Below are 18,005 nucleotides of genomic sequence, written 5' to 3'. Positions count from 1 at the left end.
TATAGAAGTGGACACATCTGTATGTTTCCTCTATTCTCTTATGATGCATTAAAAACTGAATCACACCATTCTCATTGGTCCTTATTTTAGTTTGGCTTTGAGCATTTGCTTTTGTCCTTTGATTATAAAACTCCCATATTTATGTTAGATCTTGATAACTACATCCTCGTGTTAGTTCTACCGTTCATCAAAGATAGTGATCTATATACGTGGCAATTACAAATCAACCATGACCATTTCTCCTCTGGCGATATATAAATGTGAGGTAGTGTGAGTAGCATGCAATGGGCTGCTTACTACTACATGTGGGTGTAATCCAAACAAGATATTCTATGTTTCCTTCTAGCAACACAGTCAGGATCTCCAACTAACGATTCATCTTTTAATTTATTAACAATTGCTTCCACGCCAATAGTACATAGTTTGGTGCTCCCTCTCTAAAAAATTGCATGTTTGGAGATATATCGAATAAGATTCTGTGAAGATTGAATTAGATGAAGCCAGCGAGAAATTGTCATCCAATAATGTTCCAATATTCATGCCCACAAGTTTACAACTATAGTTTAGTAATAGTAACAGATATGCTCCTCCACGATCGTGTTGAGATTGCCAAGATAGATAGAAAGATGGGTTTTGTTCGTGGCTGTTGATCCCTTGTCACCCTCACACTCACCACAAAATAAACTGTGAAGAGATCGTGCAGTGCAATTAAACAGGAGGGTTTACAGCTCATCCAGATTTGGTTGGGGAGATTACACGTATTCCGAGGTGGGAGTCCCACCGCAAGATCCGCACGCTTGCTTCGTACGTGCTTATTTATATATTCATCTACTCATCAAACATTGCGTCATCCATTCCCTCATGTCCCATAACTCCACCTCCAAGTTCCCTCCAACCCTCCTACCAAACTGACGAATTTTGATTATTATTATTATTATTATTTTAAAAAAAAATTAACACTTTGCATAATTGCATCATGTGTTTATTGTGCGTTGCACTATTGTCCTTTTTCACTATTTTTTCAGTTCGACCACTTTATTTCTAATAAATTGCCGAAAGGTACTTTGAACCGCCCTTATACTTTCTTTTGAGAGAAGTGAGTGAAGTCTTAGTTATACTCTAAAAATACCAAACTAATTTAAACAAGTGAAAATTGTAAGTTTTGTATACTATGTTAATGTAGGACATTGCGAGTTTCCAAGCATTAGTTTAATTAATCCAAGATGATAACTACATCATCCAAGAGATTGCCTACATGAATCTCTTTATTCTGGCCCAGATAGAACTAGGAGACAAGATCGATCTTTGGCTCAGTCTCTGCAACTCTGGGGGCAAAGAATCTTGTCCATTAAATTTATTTTGGTAGAATATCGGTAACAGTCTTTAAACTCCTTGATACGCAATCACAAGAAGATATCAACTATTTACGTACTTCGAGGTCATATAATCCAAGCAGAAACAAATTAAAGGACTTCCCTTCTCTTACTTTTACCAGTTAATTAAGTGTGAGAAAGTATTATTAGCATGGAAATAGTTTTATTGCAAAGATCCTTGAAATCAACTTTGGCAACTCCAATCACTGAAGCCCCATTCTTTAATGATATGGTTTACTATAAAAGAAGAGGAAACATCACAAACTCATAACACTTCGACATATCCTGAAGGTCCACCTAAAAGTTGCATGACATAGATGCAACTTTCTGCTCTCCTTTTCCCTCTCTCCTCTCAAAGCTAATCAGAGTCACAGATTGGTTTAGATTGGATTGTTTGAATAGGAGAAGAAATGGGTAGCTACTATTTTGGTGAATTGGGATTGGGTGGTGGCAAATCTAGTTCATCTAAGAAGGGGAAGAAGAGCAATCTAGACAAGCCAAAGCAACCTCAGAGAGGGCTTGGAGTGGCTCAACTGGAGCAGATCAGACTGCAGACTGAAATGGCTGAATGGATTCCACCACTGCATTGTTCATTCCACTGCAATCTCGACATGGTCTCTTTTCTCCTCTACATGCTGAACTTTATATCTTTAATTATATAATCTACTCATAAATGATATATGATCATATCTTTGCAGACATTTATGTTTAATTTTTATGTGGTTCTAGATGACGTATAGTGGATGTGAAAGAAGAGGTGATATGCAAAATAAAATGAGATCAAGTTCTACAGCAAGGTAATTATTCCTCCTGGCCTATATCATCTTATTATCCAGCATTCCTTTTGATTAAGAAATCTTCAAATTGTGTACATGTTAATCATCGTGGTGATAATTCGCCAGATCCTCCCACAGCTGTATCTCTCCGACTCATAGTTATTCACCGCAGATTCTGACGCTACCGCTCTTCGAACGGACAATTGAGGTTCGTCGGAAAACAAAAATAAATAGAAAAAGTCTACTTTTTTTCGTGTTCCTGAATTCAGAGATTGGTTGTTTTGCAGGGATCAGATGATTACAAGAGTAGACTAGATGATCCGAGTGAGTCAATGAATTCATTAACTTGGGATTGCGACTCGTACAACACAAAGGAACTGGATTTAGATCTTAAATTATGAATAGTATGAACTTAGTTAAGTTTGAATATTTGGTTTTCCTGCAGTGAAATCAGTGCTAAGTTTCAGTGTCTGTACTTGTGCAAAAGAAATGCAGTTTAGGAAATTCCAAACCATCAAAATATAGATGAGAGATGATCAATAGTTATTCCCAAGATGAAGCATTTTATATATTTTAGTGCTGAAATAATCAAATGGCGACCTCTCAATTGTCCTGAAACATTTAACTGCTGACGTTGTAGGAAATGAATGTTTCTTAGATTGACATTAGAATATTCCATTTGATAGGTTGAAAATGTCTTATCTTATTGCCATTTTGCAAACTCAATTCCCTTTGTCATCCCTTGAATTGGCTAAGTCTGGATGTCAGCATCTTACGACATCAAAGCAAAGTCTGCCATGGCTCAGCAAACAACTGTATCCAAAGCCATAATGCTGTACTAATCGAAGTATAGCTCTCATCATCCAGCACAATGTCAATCTATCAATTATTTAAAATCATCTATACTTGAGGTTGGCTAATTTCTACACTTTTCATGACAATGTTGTCTAAGCTTGGAACCCCCATCTTAAGAGATATAATATTAATGCACACATGCCCACATGTGGAGTTAAACAAAATGAGGTTGATAAAATTTAAAAATTAAGTGAAAAATGGGCATATATAGCAGATAGAGAGCACCATGGTAACATTCTAGCAATAGAGCAGAAAATAAAAATGGGGCAGTTAAGAAAAGGGCACTTCACATTTCTTGACATAGTCCCAGCAAATAATCTAATACATCACATAAAAAGGAAGGCAGCATCAAACTACTAAGAAAGTGGATTAACTTTCTTCAAAGATGGAAATAAGCGAGGGAGGGAAGAAAATTTAGCAGAAAACACGAGATGGCACATGATCAGTTATCAGGTAGTGCCCTTACATCCAATGCAGAAGTTCGTGGCAAAGAACATGCAGATTCAAATGAACTTGAGGACTAGTTTTGTGCAGAGGTTGCTGGATTGCCAACGGGGAATGATCCAATGTTTGTATTGTTTTCTGGAATAGGAGTATCTGCACTTGCATGTTGCACGAATTCTTCTGGTGACATGTGGGAGCCGTGGCAAGCACACACGATTTTTATTTCGTGTCGGCTGTATTTGTACGTAACACCAGATATAGTTTTACCATTTGGACCTGACCCGGTGGTTGAAACCCATGGAAGATCTGGATAAGATCCACATCCTCCAAACTTTAAGTTTGATGCAACACCTGGCCTTATAGCAGATCCTAAGTGAGGATAGCTTTCTGCTACAGGTTCATTTGCTGTTTCTTTCTGTTTGAAGACCAACTTGTTATCTTTGTTCCTATCTTCAGCTTGAGAAGAACTTGCTTTTCCAACCTGCCCAGCTAGTTTGCCATTTCCTTCGACTAATTCTGGAGACTTCCTATCAAATACCAAAGCTGGAGATGAAATGTGAGGAGTTTGTATTGAACCTGCACCTACAAACAGAGAGCACGCTTATTTTCTGGATCATGTTTTCCAAAAGACAAGTAGAATTAATTGTAACAGTATACAGGAATTGAACTCCCCAGTTCCTGTGCTTTTACCCATATTCCAAGATTAATGATGAGTTATGATTAGAAACATTTCCAGAATTTAAGTGAAATCTAAGTAGTTAGTAGTAGAAGTAAAATCTGGCTTTACTTCCCTGAAAAAGTAAAAGCAGAAGATTAAGCTTCACAATTAGCTAATATACATGCCTCGTCGCATAAGCCTCAGCGACATGACATGCCTATGACACATGCATCTCATTACATAAGCCTCAGCTATTAGCCTCAAGGTGTTATGGGAAAGCCTCACCTTAGAGAAGCATTTCATAACAACTATTTGAAGGTTTCACTTTCTGACAAATAAAGAGGTGCGCACATTTAGTTTTTCCTTAATTATGCACCACTGAGACAAACCCTGATGCAGGAATTGGAACTTTTAATTGTCTAATTTTTCTATCAGAAAATGGAGTTACTGAATATTATCCTATATGGTCAATGAAGATGTGATATAAACAACAAGATCAACAGTCAGAACTCAGAAGGAAGAAATTATAGATGAGATACCATGAGATTTCCTTCTATCATCTTCAACATGTTGTGGGTTTGGTGCCCCATCAGACTGGTCTTTCATGACAGATGAAGACGCAAGTTGAGCCTGAGAACCAAAAGCCCAAGATGGATTTGTCTCAAGTGTTGGTAGCTGAATGGATGAGTAACCAAAAGCAAGCTGCACATTATTAGCATTCTTTCCCTGGACAATTGGTTGTTCACTTGCTGCGAGAGGCATCAGTTGCATGACACATGGTGAAGCAAATCCAACTGAATTAGGTGTACTAGAAGCACTTGGAACCTTACCCGGTACTGGATAAGGTAAATTTGCAACATTAAGTGCTTGAAATGACACCGGAATACCATATGTTACTTTCCCAGGGTTGGATTCAGATCCTAAGAAATTTGGATGCTTTTGTCCTTGAAAACAAATCCCAGTTGTATCACTTGGAGCATGTTTATCAGTAGTTTTGTGAGCATCAGATCGCTTGGAACTATCCTCATGTTGTGAAACCATCCAAGAGTTTGAACCTTCAGCTTCTGACTCCGCGACATCTTCGTTTTCACCGGTGGAACCTTCTTCTGTAGTAATTGAAACATGTGCATTTTTCATCAGAGTAACACTGGCAGGACCCCTACCTTGTCCCTCAATATGGTGAACTACTCGTTGATTCTTCTTTTGAGTATCTTCATATGGCGATTTACGTTTATTCAGACTTGATCTCTCTTCCTCAGAGTCGTTTGCTTTATTAGTTGACATCCACAGCTCTTGATACCTGGGGACCTGAGATTGACTGCTCTGTGCATCACTAGATCCACCTGCCATTGGAGCAGTGGACTTCTGGTCAGTCCAAAAGTTCCCACGTGCCTGAGGAATTGCATCACTCTTCTGTTTCCCATCATGATCTTGGTTCTCAAAATTTGTTTGAAAGAATTTTGCAAAAGGAACATCTGAAGCACCGCCTCTGCTACTGCTTCCCTCGTCCATCTTACGATCTGGTGTAACATCCCTAGCCTTGGATTTCGTGGAAGATCCACCAAAAGAGAGCCCCAAGCTAAGCTCAAGACCATTTTCGTCTTCCATTGTTTCACTAGATCCGCTAAGAGGAAAGTCAATTCACTTTTCTTTCTTTCCTACACTGAAGTGAAACTCTTATTCCCCATTGAATGCATATATATCCTCTCAAGTCAGATTATCCTCTGCACTGGACAAGTGATAAACTCAATCAGCACAAAGACATGAGTTAGCTGATAAATTTAGCAGTGCAAATTCCAGAACTTATGGATAAGAAAAAACGATGATAGGAAAGAATGTAAATAAGTCTGGAATTTAGCAGTGCAAATTCCAGACTGATTAATATGATGCTGATGAAATGATATATTCCAGAAAAAAGCTCATCGAAGATCTAATTCCCAAACAGGAAAATAACAATTTAAACAAATTCGTCCCCATGGTTATTTGTTAAGCAGTACATGACAAGATAGTAAGATTCAACAAACAGAAATAAAGGATTCTTTTTTTTAACGATTTCTTATTGATCAATCCCTATTTCCCGATCAAAGAAGTGCTCTTCTAAAGATCAAGCAGGAATAAGGAGGAGAAATATAAACTTGAAAGAAATCACAAGGAAAATTATAGCTTATGACTGGTAGACATAAGAAGAGAAGGAACAACTCATAAACATTCCAATGATAAAAAATAAAAATAAAAAGAATTCATAAACAAATCGCAGGCTGAACCAATAACCTAAACAATTTACTTTATAGTTACCAAAAAAGGGAAAAAAAGCTTAATCTTGATAACAAAAATTGGAACAAGCACATAATGAGTTCTCTTCATCCTCCACCCTGAATCCCATCAAATCGAACAACTTTGAGACCAAACTCTACTTAAATTCCCAATAGCTAATCGCGAAACCTCTTCGATCTCTCCCTACTTCCCTTCTTCTCCCACCTTTCCGCCCAATAACGCCAGACTCAAAAGAAAAGCCTCAAACAGCAAATCTATTCGACTCCAACAAGGATCGGCCAATACCCATCGCGAGATTCCCCGCAGTCTCGCACAATGAAAACAAACCCACATGAAACCAATCAAAAGAATCGCCTCAGAAACGAGCACGGTACCTCGAAAGGTTGCGCCTTTCCTCGTCTTTCTCGCACAGAGCCGCCATAATTAAAGAAACCAGGAGCGAGTAGCGGATCGAGTAAGGGCTACACCGAAATGGGATAAAGTAGTATTAGGTGTTCGATGAAATGGGCCAGAGAAGTATGAACAATAGCAGCCATGGGAAGAATGGTAGTCTTATTATTCCTAGACAAAGTTTTCACCTTGTTTTACTTCTCTCGCATTCCGTGATTTCTCCTCGTGGGCACGTGATTAGTGTGATTTTTTCTTCCTCCTTTTTCTCCACTCTCTCCTACACGGCCTACCTTCAAATAATAAAATGACCATCCTACCCGTCCTATAATATTGTTAAAATATAGGGTGTTAATCGAAAAACTTTCCTATAAATGAGGCTAGCTGTCTACGCTCTAAATTAATCACCTTATCTTCCTCTTCGATCCAAAAAGGGAGGAACTTCCTTTTTATAGAATTTCCAGGTCATTTATTACCTAAGATTTCCTGTCTTTCTCCTTCTCACTAAATTTAAAGGTTTCCGGCTTTACTCCGTTCTCGATCAGTTGTTTTCCTCTATCCATGATGTAGAATAAAAGCAGTGGCCGTAGTTATCCAATTGGACATATATTAAGAATCCTATTAAGGATTATAAAAGAATCTATTTGGGTTAGAATACAGAGGAGGAGAGAGAGAGAGAGAGAGGAGGAGGAGGAGGAGGTTAGAGGAGAGCGAAAGAGATGGCTGGGGGATTCGTCGGCGGCGATGTCGGAAAGAGAGCAGAGTACTACGAGGGAAGGATCACTAGCTATTTCATCTTGGCTTGTGTTGTTGGGTCTCTTGGTGGATCCCTGTTCGGATATGATCTTGGTGTCTCAAGTAAGTGTTATCTTTCTCCCCCTTTTAATCATTCTATTTATGATGTTTATTTTCACCATATGTTTGAACGAAGAGGATAGGAGAAAAGAGAAGAGAAGATCAAACAAAACAATACAAAAAAGATAACTTTTTGCTGCGTATTTGAGATATGAAATCTCTTCATCATGGGTTTTTATAACTTTTGGGGTGAATTCGTGAAGATATTTTGCTTTATATTTTCATCACTATCTTAATGATCAATGTGAACAGCATTTCAAGAGCAGATTTCCTCTATCTGTTCACATAGATTGTTTCAAATTCAATCCAATTATTTCTTGATTAATCTACTCGCCCAAAGACACAAAAAAGGAAGGAAAATACAAGGCCCAGCACAGTATCCAAATGAACAAGTTCAAACTTTACTCTGATCTAGGTGGGGTTACATCCATGGATGAGTTTTTGAAGGAATTCTTCCCAAGTGTGTACCGAAGGAAGCAAGAACACCTCCGTGAGACAGATTACTGCAAATATGACAACCAAATCCTCACTCTCTTCACCTCCTCCCTCTACTTTGCTGGCCTTGTCTCCACCTTTGGAGCCTCCTTGGTGACCAGGAAATATGGCAGAAGGATCAGCATCATGACCGGCTCTGTTAGCTTCTTCTGCGGCGGCGTCGTCAATGCCGCCGCCGTTAACATCTCGATGCTAATTGTCGGCCGGATTCTCCTCGGAGTCGGCATTGGCTTCGGCAATCAGGTACTCTGCATGCTTAACAACTCTGATAGTACGTGTGAAGATAATATGATTAAGTATAGCATTTCTATTATGATCTTGTAGAAAATATAGGTTCCATACTTTGTCAAAGATTTGATCAAAAGTGAAAAAGTTTGTCTGTTTGTTTACAAGAATCTACGTTTTGACAACAGGCAGTTCCACTCTATCTTTCTGAGATAGCTCCACCAAAGATCAGAGGAGCAGTTAACCAACTGTTCCAACTAACGACATGCTTGGGGATTTTAATAGCCGACGTTGTCAACTACTTCACCGAGAAGATCCATCCGTGGGGGTGGAGGCTCTCCCTGGGACTCGCCGTCGTGCCCGCGACTCTCATCTTCGTCGGCGGCATCTTCCTCCCGGAGACCCCGAACAGCCTAGTCGAGCAAGGCCGGCTAGAAGAAGCAAGGAGGGTCCTTGAGAAGGTCAGGGGGACTCACAAGGTGGATGCCGAGTTTGAGGATCTCAGGGATGCCAGCGAGGCGGCGCGCGCCGTCAAGAACCCGTTCCGCAACCTCCTTAAGCGCAGCAACCGGCCGCAGCTCATCATCGGCGCGCTTGGCATCCCGGCGTTCCAGCAGCTGTCGGGACAGAACTCTATACTTTTCTATGCTCCGGTGATCTTCCAGAGCTTGGGATTCGGGTCGGGAGCGGCTTTATATTCTTCGATCATCACCGGTTCGATGCTCGTGATCGGCGCGCTCGTGTCGATGTGCGTCGTCGATAGGCTAGGCCGGCGGTTCTTATTCATCGAGGGCGGCATTCAGATGATCGTTTCAATCGTATGCTCTCAATTTCTAGCATTCATTTCTTGTGAAATAGATTACGACCCTCTAATGCACGTCATTTCTTTGAAACAGGTAATAGTGGCTGTGACTCTCGCACTCAAGTTCGGCCACGGGGAGACGCTTTCGAAAGGCGTGGCGGTGCTCCTCGTCGTCATGATCTGTCTCTTCGTCGCCGCCTTCGGGTGGTCGTGGGGGCCGCTCGGGTGGCTGGTGCCGAGCGAGATCTTCCCGCTGGAGATGCGGTCGGCCGGCCAGAGCGTGGTGGTCTGTGTCAACCTCTTCTTCACGGCGGCCATCGCTCAGTGCTTCCTCGCGGCGCTCTGCCACCTGCGGTACGGCGTGTTCATCCTCTTCGCCGGCCTGATCTCCATCATGTCCATCTTCATCATCCTTCTCTTGCCGGAGACGAAGCAGGTGCCCATCGAGGAGATCTCTCAGCTATTTGAGAAGCATTGGTATTGGAAGCGTATAGTGGGCAAGGACAGCAAGGTTGAAAGCCAAAAGCCATAGACTAATAAAATTCTTGCAGCTCAAAGTTTAAGCTGCACCATTATCAAATCTTTTCCTTAGCACTTTACATTTGTCTTGTCTCCGTACATTTGTTGTCATCGTTGCTTGTGGATTGTTCTTCCCTTTTTTCCCCTCAATTCCATGCCTAAATCCAAAATTCTCCATCAATTATTAGGGGTACCTTCATAACTTTTCTTGTAGTCAATGCTCTTGGTCACTAGTCAATGTTGGTGTCACCCTCGGCCTCTCTCTCTCTCTCTCTCTCTCTCTCTCTCTCTCTCTCTCTCTCTCTCTCTCACACACACACACACAGGGAAGTCCAACTAAGGGTGCCTTACTTTCCACGTACGTTTTCAGAAAATAAACCATATCCTTCAATACATCGCTGCCGATTACGTCACGTGATATGACTTCGTTGACCAATCGCATTTGCGAAGATATTTTAATATGCTTTTGCATGTATACCTTCTTAAAATCTATTAACTGCTACGATTTTATTAAATTAAACTGAAAAGATAAGAATACTTTTTATTTTTATTTGTTTTTTTTATTTACTAAATTACTAAAATTTAGTTTAAATTATTGAAATGTAGCTTAAAGATATCTAGGTAAAAACCATATGTTTTGAAGGGTATGGACGTAAATATAAATTTAGAAGGGTATATACACAAATAAGTAAATTTGATACCCGTAAAAAAATGCACTCATAAGTCATATGAATGATATGTAAGAGTTAATTAAACGCATCGAAATTATATTACACGAAATAAACATCGAAATAAGCATTACATGTCATTAACTAAAAATATCAAAATTATATTACATAAAATAAGTAAAAATTAATCAAACATAATAAAAATAATATATGTTTAATATTCTGGTAAGTTATTTCCATAGTCACCGGTTCCGATTTCGTAGCCATTGGTTCCGGTTCCAATTTCATTTTTAATGTATTTCATATTTAATGTATTTCATATCTAATGTATTTTAATATTAAATATTTACATTGAGAATAATTTTGAGTAATTATATTTTAGGCCACATAATTTATTAGACTTATTTTTATAAATAATAACAAATTTAAAATTTAAAATTTAAATTAACTCAAAAATAATTTAATATTAAACTCATTTTAAAGATTTCTATAAGAACTTTCCAATGGTATTATTTTTATTAAAAACTAATTAATAAAATTAATTATATACTGAAATTAAAATTATTGGGTAATTTTAGTATTTCAAAATGTTGAAATGACAAATGAAGCTGGGCTCTATTTTTACGGTGGGGCTCCAAATTTAGAGTCTCACTGTTGCTAGCTCCAAATTTGAAGCTAGTTTTAGAGCCTCTGGGCTCTAAATTTAAATTTTGAAGTCCGGTTGGAGTTACTCTAATTGGTTCGTCAATATGTAAAATAATGGAGAAGTTTTATCCGATTAGCTTAAATTGCAGGTGGTTATATGCAAAATACCGTTTCCCCTTCTAAAACCCTCACTCTCCTCTCTTTCTTGCCCAGACATCTCCCAAAACCTCGATCCCTTCTCATGGCGACGCGACGCTGCCTCGGCGCGCTCTCTCGCCATCTTCGATCGCGCCTCCTATCTTGTAGATCCCGAACCCTAATCGTCGCGCCTATGCGATGTCCTCCCCCTCCTCCGATCTCTCCCCGCACCTTTCAACGCATCGATCCTCTTCGATCCGGTTATTGCCGCCATTTCTCCTCTACCCCGACGAATTCTTCTGGCGAGGATGATGATGATGAAGAAGAAGAGGACGATGAAGAGGGAGGAGAGAGCTGGGACGTGGAGGACGGCGACGATGATGTATCCGGTTCTTCGAAATGCATCGTCCAGAGAGGGAAATCGGAGGAGGAGAAGGCGAATGAGGCAGCGGAGATAGGGTATAGAGTGGCCGGGCCGCTCGATCCGTCGGAGAATCCGTTCAAGCCGTATGAGCCGGTCTTTGCGGTGGTTCAGGTTAGGAATTGATGAAAAGATCACTTTTTGTATACAATTATGGCTCTTTCTAATTTTTTCTTTCTTGGGATTCTGTAGATTGGTTCTCATCAGTTTAAGGTCAGCAATGGGGATTCTATTTTCACGGAGAGGTTGAAGTTTTGCCAGGTCAATGACAAGGTAAGATAGCCTTTTATTTCATGGTTATTGATTTTTTTTATTGGCATCTGTCACTTGTTAAACTGTTATATGCTGCTATAGTAGGATGGTTTTCAAGATAGACAGTTTGAGACGGCACCACTGAATTATCATTAGAATTATTTGTATTTCCTAGATGATAATATCACCGAAATATGATTGGTTTTAGATATCATTTGTTGGATGATATATAGAGTTACGCATATGACTGAGACTTGTCACTTAGTCACTAGGGTCTCAGGGTTGTAGTTCTCAGACTGGCTTTGAAGTCTGGGCGTTAATTAAGTTTCTGAATGAAACAGGATGAATGTCTTTTGGTCAACAACATAAAAAACGCCACTAAGGTCTCAGCTATGCTTTGAGATCCTGACAAGTCTGAAGGACCATCTATCCAGTAGTTCTGTTGTATGTGATATTATTTTAACACAATAAACAATCAATAATATGTATGAAAAATTACCGTGGTCAACAAGAAACGAGAAAAAGAATATCCATAGATCTACATTTACCTTTTGTAATATAAAGTAATCCTTTTGTGTCTAAAGCATATTCCTAAATGACAAATGTGAATGAAAAGAATCAGTTGAGTTTCCAAAAGTCATGATAATCATATGTTACTTCCTAGAATTATTTCTACTCTAAGATGCCTTTAATATCTTCTCAGTTCCAGCTAACTCCGACCATGATCCTTCTCATGCTAGTCTACCTTTGGACATCTTGATGATCGATGAATAGAAGAAGAGATTCAAATTTACAGTGTATCCACCTCTCTGTATTGTGATTTTAGTTGATCTCATATCATATTGTCACCATATTATTATTCTCTATGGTTTAGCATCTTTGCTTCAGATCATTCTCTTCGTATCCCTTTCTGCTTGATTATTTCCTGAACTCTAAAAGAAAGGAAAACATCCCTTTATTGATTAATCAAATATTACATTCTTAAATTGAACTAAAATTATTGCTTTAGCCTAGGATTCAAATCTATGCTTTAGGGCATTCAGGGATTCTTTTGTATTAGAAAAAGGCGAAATGTTATACCTTAATACAGTGACCAGGATATAATTGAGGTGAAAGGTGGGTTTCGATGAGAACAAGCTAGAACCTTTAGTAGGGGTGAAAACGGGTCGGATTAACTCCGATCCGACCCGCTATCCGACCCGATTCGGATCGGATTCGGATAAAAAATTTCTATCCGATTCGGATACGGATAGAATTTTTGAAAAAAATTCAGATACAGATTCGGATACGGATCGGATATATTTTTCGGATTCGGATTCGGATATCCGTTTGTCCGCATATTTTTTAAAATAATTTACAGTTTTTAGTTTGCTTATTTAAATAGTAAATATTAATATTGTTACTAATAATACGTTATATATTATTTATAGAGATTAATTTCTCTAATTTTGTAAATTTGACATACAAAAAATTATTTGTCGTAAAACTCTTAATAATTTTGTGTTAATTATATATAAATAAAATATTATAATTATTTTAAATTCAATCAATATCCGTTTAAGATACGATCTTCTATCCGAAAATTATCCGTATCCGTTTAGTTATGATATGATTTTAAATTTTGCTATCCGTCTAATATCTGAATCCGTATCCGGACTAAAAATATGAATCCGGATATGGGTTGAGCACTATCCGATCCGTATCCGATCCATTTTCACCCTAACCCCTTAGGCTCAAGTGAAGAAGAAAAAGAAAGAAGAGCTGGGGCTTATGCTTGGTTTTTTTGGCACATCCGAACAATTTTTTCTGATTGTGGTGCATATATTATCCTAATCCTTTTATATGTTATCATTTTGATTACATATTTTATCAAACTTCCAACTCTTGTACTTCATGTACAGACAATTTTATTTGGTCTGACTGGTCTTGGTGCAGTTAATTTTGAACAGGGTTCTTATGCTAGGTTCGAAAACACAAACTATAATTGGCAGACCCATTTTACCTGATGCTGCCGTGCATGCTGTTGTTGAAGAGCATGTAAGTAACATCTGCTCTTGATGTCTTGTACTTTTGTCTTTTTCTTTTTTGCATGTATATGCCTTCCAAAATTCCTTATTTGCATGTATACCCTCTAATTTTGGAATTTGTGTTTGTGCCGTGAAGTCTCTCTACTTTTTTGCATGGATAACCTTAACGCTGTAAAGTAGTTGGGTAAAACAAAAAATTGAACGCTGATATTTGGGCATGGATTTAACTCTCTAGACACTCTCTGAAGGGACCTGGTTGAAGAACTAAGTGGTATAATGGGTTTCTTTCCAGGAAAGAAGGTAAGGTTTTGCCATAACAGACAATGGCATGGGTGAAAGTCTGAACATTGAGAAGACATTTACTCTAATAAGCTAGTTCAACAGTGAAAGTGAATATGTTATCCTAATTGGTGTCACTCTGTGTGACAAGAATAACAAGAGAAAGTATAGTAGTAAGACAGTTCTATAATCCCTGGTAATATGGCATGGAGGAATAAAAGAAGTTTCCCTCTTCTATATTGCGATCAAACTTCTATGCCAAAAGCTGCTCAAATAGTGTAGCCATCTCTCAGTCACAAGCTGAGAGAGTTTTAGTTGCATCCACACATAAAATAATTGGAAGCTTTCCTTGAAAGATTTGTTAGTCAGAATGAAAGAACCTTCTTTCCTAGAAGTAAGTTTGGCCCAATTTGATACGCAAGTTTGTCAATAGAGTTATTTTAGTTTCATAAATGTGCAAATGAGCTTCTCTTGCCCTCGTACTACCTTCTTTTCTAAGAGGCAAATTTATTCGAACTTATAACTTATTGATACAAGTATTTATATGACAACATTATTACTGACCTTCTCAGGCATTAGATGCAAAAGTAATCATATTCAAGAAGAAAAGAAGGAAAAATTACCGCCGAACCAAGGGCCATCGTCAGGTAACTCACGTGTCATTCAATTTATAAGCATGTCCTCTTAACCAATCACCAACCTGTTCTCATAGTCCTTGCTTGCATTGACAGGAACTGACTAAGTTGAGGATTACTGATATCCAAGGAATAGAGAAGTCGGAGAATGTCGCCACTGCAACTTAATACGAAGAAGATCAAGAGATTCATAATTTCTTCGAGCGGGCTTCTGGATATTTGAGATTTGCTTGCAGGTCGTAACGTGTAATTGGAACCAGTAACTTTTTAGAAAGATGCTTGGAAAGGAAATGAGGATTTTTTTTTTGCTGAAGTGCAGTAATATGCACATGCAGCTGCTAAAGCAATATTTGTTGCATTGGAATCAATGCTCTATTCTGCTTTACTAGTTCATATGCATAGTCATGTTGTCATGTTGAGCAGAGAATTTTGGAGAGATCTCTTATTTGCTGGTTCTCTTGTAGCTGGATTCTCTAGCAACGCAAGAATCTCTTTTTTTTTGTATAAGTGAACCACCAGTTTAGCTTTCCTAAGTACCAAAGGTTTTAATTTCCTAAATTCTGATCTTTAGATTTGGTATTATATAATTCTCCTATGAATCTAATTCCTTCAAGAAATCATCTGCTCTTTTTCGTGCGCACTTCCGGGATTATGGACTTCAAGCTTATGCTTTGTTCTCACACAGGGTAATCCTTCAATGTGAAGTCCTGATAAAACTAGGCTCAATAATGATAGTTTTGGTTTTAGACACAAAAATCCTTTTTTTTTTCTTTTTTTTTTTTTGCCTTCTTCTTCTTTATTTAAGGTAATTATTACAGCGATTTTCGTTATTCTGGGGATGTTCTCATCTCTTGCATTTTCCGTTAAACTAGAAAACAACACCTCTGATTAAGATTGAATTAATTAGATTTAATTTGAGTATATTCAAGCCTATTTCAAACTAAGTTTAACTTAAATATATCTAATTATCTTAGGTCAAGCTTATTGAATCTTGGATTGTTTACACTTAATATAATAAAAATGTAACCAAATTGGGCTTTATGGTTTATGGTGCCGAGCTTAATCGAATTGGTGTTTCTCAAGCTTTGCTAGAAATCCTGGTCTAGTTGAATTGTTTCAAATACGACTCGCACCTTATCGACCCGAGCTCGAGCCTTAGATTATTTTCTGAGTCCTAGACCGAGTCTTATATAAAATATATCTAAGATTTATAGTTATGTTTTATAGAAGACACCCCAAATTAAGGTGTAATCACTGATTTAGTGAGGAGTAGTGCATACTGCGGTCAAACTAAAGATTTTTAAAATAAAATAAAGCAGTGTGTGATCGAATCGAATCCTTAGAAGTTAGAACTCTAACGTCCACCTCTAAAACCCTAGCGCACTGAGTAGTAGAAAGCGAATCCGTCGTTGATCCCCATGGCGTCAGGCGCCGCCATGGAGATCGAGAGCAATGGGGGAGCTCCTCCTCCTCAGCCTCGCTTCGAGGCTTTGAAGCCGCACGAGATGTCGGACGGGAAGATCCAGTTTCGAAAGGTTCCGGTTCCTCCCCACCGCTTCTCGCCATTGAAGCGGTGCTGGATGGAGATCTACGCCCCCGTCTACGAGCAGATGAAGGTCGACATCCGTATGAATCTCAAGGTTACCATCTTTTCTCCTGTTCAGTAAATTTTATTCGAGTATTGCCGAAGTTAATAAATTTGCTTTCCTTTACACTGGATTATAGAAGAAGAGAAGATCTTTATGCTATTTTATCATCATATATTATCCCGCTCGAGCTTTAACTTATGGTTGGGAACTTGGCCTATGGGTTTTAAACTAAAGTCCAGCATTGCTTCTGTAAGTTAGGGTTTGTTGTTTGAATGAGTCCAAGTTCCTATCAACAAGACTACAAGCTGCTTGTTTATGCTAAATTTTGGTTTTTTTTTTTAAATTTGTGAAGAACCATGTAGATGTAGGCCAGGGTAGTGCTTATTGTTTGATTAATCAAAAGCATTAGTTTAGTTTGATCTATGTTATGAGAAAGTTACTACCCTTTTATCATATATGAATATCTGGTTCCATGACTGGTACTGGGATCAACTAGATATATCTTCTGCATAAACATAATGAAATTATACTCAACACCATATGCTTCCTTTCAAGTTTTGGAGTCTTCTTACAGAGGCTTAAAATCTGTGATCAGCCTGCTCATAGCACCTTATAGGATTTTCTTTTGTGTTAGTCTACATTAGTTTGTTTGTCAAAATTATCTATTATCAGCCATATTTTGGTAACATGTAACTCTCTTTGCATACTGGAAGATTGAAATCAAAAGATTCCTGTTTATTTCTGGAGTTGTTAGATCCTCACCTTACTGTTTTTAAGGTTCTTCTCTTAAAATTACTTCTCAACTTTACATGTTTATGTTTCTTTCGATTCTTCAGGCTCGCAAGGTGGAGCTCAAAACAAGACCAGATACTCCGGATGTGAGTAACCTACAGAAATGCGCCGATTTTGTCCATGCCTTCATGCTTGGATTTGATATCGCTGATGCCCTTGCTCTGTTACGTCTTGATGATCTCTATGTGGATTCTTTTGAGATCAAGGATGTTAAAACGCTACGCGGCGAGCACCTATCTCGAGCCATCGGTAGGCTTTCAGGTAAAAGTGGAAAGACCAAGTTTGCCATTGAAAATTCTACCAGGACACGGATAGTTATTGCAGACTCCAAGATTCACATACTGGGATCATTTGTAAACATCAAGGTTGCTCGAGATTCACTTTGTAGTCTTATATTAGGATCACCCGCCGGCAAGGTCTACTCCAAACTTAGAGCTGTAACCACTAGACTGGCAGAAAGGTACTAAACTAGATCTGCTGCATCACACTGGATTTGGTGGTATTTTTGAGTTCCTTTCTCTGTATTGTCTAAGATTCATTTACCGTGGAAGTTGTTGAGGTGTGATAACTCCACAGACCTGACTGACTTGAATATTTGGTAATTGTTTTAAGGAAATACAATTGAAGGCTTATTTTGATCGCTAATGCTTTGTGATAACTCCACATCTCCACTGCTTTAGTTGATTACGGCTTCATCTCTTGAATTCTCATTGTGCATCAATCATTTAATCTAGAAACGGTAACCCCATATGCCATCCAATTTGCCGATAGTTTAAGCTCTTGGGACCCAGTAGTAGCGTGAACTTTTATATTTGTAGTTTGAAGAAGCTCTATGACCAGCATCTAGTAGTTTTACATGCAAAGACTGCATGGAAGTCACAATGCTTTAAACAAAT

General features: G+C 38.5%; 5 protein-coding genes across 10 annotated transcripts; 4 read left to right on the top strand and 1 right to left on the bottom strand.

Moving 5' to 3' along the window:
• The first annotated feature begins 1,659 nt into the window (after positions 1–1,659).
• Positions 1,660–2,669, top strand: LOC140787237 (uncharacterized). The gene is made up of 4 exons (XM_073136048.1): positions 1,660–1,987; positions 2,103–2,170; positions 2,276–2,357; positions 2,437–2,669. The coding sequence occupies exons 1-4, from the start codon at positions 1,784–1,786 to the stop codon at positions 2,548–2,550; spliced, it is 468 nt and encodes a 155-aa protein (XP_072992149.1). The 5' UTR covers positions 1,660–1,783; the 3' UTR covers positions 2,551–2,669.
• A 605-nt stretch (positions 2,670–3,274) lies between these two features.
• On the bottom strand, positions 3,275–7,039 carry LOC140786207 (protein NINJA homolog 1). 5 transcript variants are annotated; one of them, XM_073134470.1, is made up of 3 exons: positions 6,755–7,039; positions 4,646–5,830; positions 3,275–4,030 (listed from the first exon to the last, which is right to left on the bottom strand). In XM_073134470.1, the coding sequence occupies exons 2-3, from the start codon at positions 5,712–5,714 to the stop codon at positions 3,525–3,527; spliced, it is 1,575 nt and encodes a 524-aa protein (XP_072990571.1). In that variant the 5' UTR covers positions 5,715–5,830; positions 6,755–7,039; the 3' UTR covers positions 3,275–3,524. The 5 variants fall into 5 exon arrangements, with proteins under 5 accessions (XP_072990571.1, XP_072990575.1, XP_072990572.1 ...); XM_073134474.1 differs by having other exon boundaries at positions 3,275–4,024; positions 6,755–7,027; XM_073134471.1 differs by having other exon boundaries at positions 4,646–5,835; positions 6,755–6,982.
• Positions 7,040–7,169: 130 nt separating this feature from the next.
• On the top strand, positions 7,170–9,844 carry LOC140786206 (sugar transport protein 14-like). 2 transcript variants are annotated; one of them, XM_073134468.1, is made up of 4 exons: positions 7,170–7,625; positions 8,038–8,360; positions 8,531–9,160; positions 9,239–9,844. In XM_073134468.1, exons 1-4 carry the CDS (start codon positions 7,487–7,489, stop codon positions 9,674–9,676), a joined length of 1,530 nt encoding a protein of 509 aa, XP_072990569.1. In that variant the 5' UTR covers positions 7,170–7,486; the 3' UTR covers positions 9,677–9,844. The 2 variants fall into 2 exon arrangements, with proteins under 2 accessions (XP_072990569.1, XP_072990568.1); XM_073134467.1 differs by having other exon boundaries at positions 7,301–7,625; positions 8,531–9,844.
• Positions 9,845–11,148: 1,304 nt separating this feature from the next.
• On the top strand, positions 11,149–15,286 carry LOC140787812 (large ribosomal subunit protein bL21m-like). Its single transcript, XM_073136918.1, has 5 exons — positions 11,149–11,649; positions 11,728–11,808; positions 13,723–13,824; positions 14,666–14,740; positions 14,825–15,286. The coding sequence occupies exons 1-5, from the start codon at positions 11,218–11,220 to the stop codon at positions 14,894–14,896; spliced, it is 762 nt and encodes a 253-aa protein (XP_072993019.1). The 5' UTR covers positions 11,149–11,217; the 3' UTR covers positions 14,897–15,286.
• Positions 15,287–16,015: 729 nt separating this feature from the next.
• Positions 16,016–17,754, top strand: LOC140786823 (uncharacterized). Its single transcript, XM_073135506.1, has 2 exons — positions 16,016–16,368; positions 17,154–17,754. Exons 1-2 carry the CDS (start codon positions 16,147–16,149, stop codon positions 17,574–17,576), a joined length of 645 nt encoding a protein of 214 aa, XP_072991607.1. The 5' UTR covers positions 16,016–16,146; the 3' UTR covers positions 17,577–17,754.
• Positions 17,755–18,005: the final 251 nt, after the last annotated feature.

The sequence above is a fragment of the Typha latifolia genome, chromosome 4, assembly GCF_019914945.1.
Source record: "Typha latifolia isolate L0001 chromosome 4, TyphaL0001v2, whole genome shotgun sequence".
In the NCBI taxonomy this organism is placed as follows: Eukaryota; Viridiplantae; Streptophyta; class Magnoliopsida; order Poales; family Typhaceae; genus Typha; species Typha latifolia.
Note: the sequence above shows the minus strand (reverse complement) of the source record. Positions and strands in the feature narration are given on the sequence as shown.

Excerpts from the sequence above, each read along its gene's own strand:
- LOC140787237 (XM_073136048.1), top strand. The coding sequence starts at position 1,784 with ATGGGTAGCTACTATTTTGGTGAATTGGGATTGGGTGGTGGCAAATCT. Across the intron at positions 1,988-2,102 it reads TCCACTGCAATCTCGACATG|ATGACGTATAGTGGATGTGA; the intron begins GTCTCTTTTCTC and ends ATGTGGTTCTAG. Across the intron at positions 2,358-2,436 it reads TCTTCGAACGGACAATTGAG|GGATCAGATGATTACAAGAG; the intron begins GTTCGTCGGAAA and ends GTTGTTTTGCAG.
- LOC140786207 (XM_073134470.1), bottom strand. The coding sequence starts at position 5,714 with ATGGAAGACGAAAATGGTCTTGAGCTTAGCTTGGGGCTCTCTTTTGGT. Across the intron at positions 4,031-4,645 it reads TGATAGAAGGAAATCTCATG|GTGCAGGTTCAATACAAACT; the intron begins GTATCTCATCTA and ends CTCTGTTTGTAG.
- LOC140786206 (XM_073134467.1), top strand. The coding sequence starts at position 7,487 with ATGGCTGGGGGATTCGTCGGCGGCGATGTCGGAAAGAGAGCAGAGTAC. Across the intron at positions 7,626-8,037 it reads ATATGATCTTGGTGTCTCAA|GTGGGGTTACATCCATGGAT; the intron begins GTAAGTGTTATC and ends ACTCTGATCTAG. Across the intron at positions 8,361-8,530 it reads GCATTGGCTTCGGCAATCAG|GCAGTTCCACTCTATCTTTC; the intron begins GTACTCTGCATG and ends TTTTGACAACAG.
- LOC140787812 (XM_073136918.1), top strand. The coding sequence starts at position 11,218 with ATGGCGACGCGACGCTGCCTCGGCGCGCTCTCTCGCCATCTTCGATCG. Across the intron at positions 11,809-13,722 it reads TTTGCCAGGTCAATGACAAG|TTAATTTTGAACAGGGTTCT; the intron begins GTAAGATAGCCT and ends GTCTTGGTGCAG. Across the intron at positions 13,825-14,665 it reads ATGCTGTTGTTGAAGAGCAT|GCATTAGATGCAAAAGTAAT; the intron begins GTAAGTAACATC and ends TGACCTTCTCAG.
- LOC140786823 (XM_073135506.1), top strand. The coding sequence starts at position 16,147 with ATGGCGTCAGGCGCCGCCATGGAGATCGAGAGCAATGGGGGAGCTCCT. Across the intron at positions 16,369-17,153 it reads ACATCCGTATGAATCTCAAG|GCTCGCAAGGTGGAGCTCAA; the intron begins GTTACCATCTTT and ends TCGATTCTTCAG.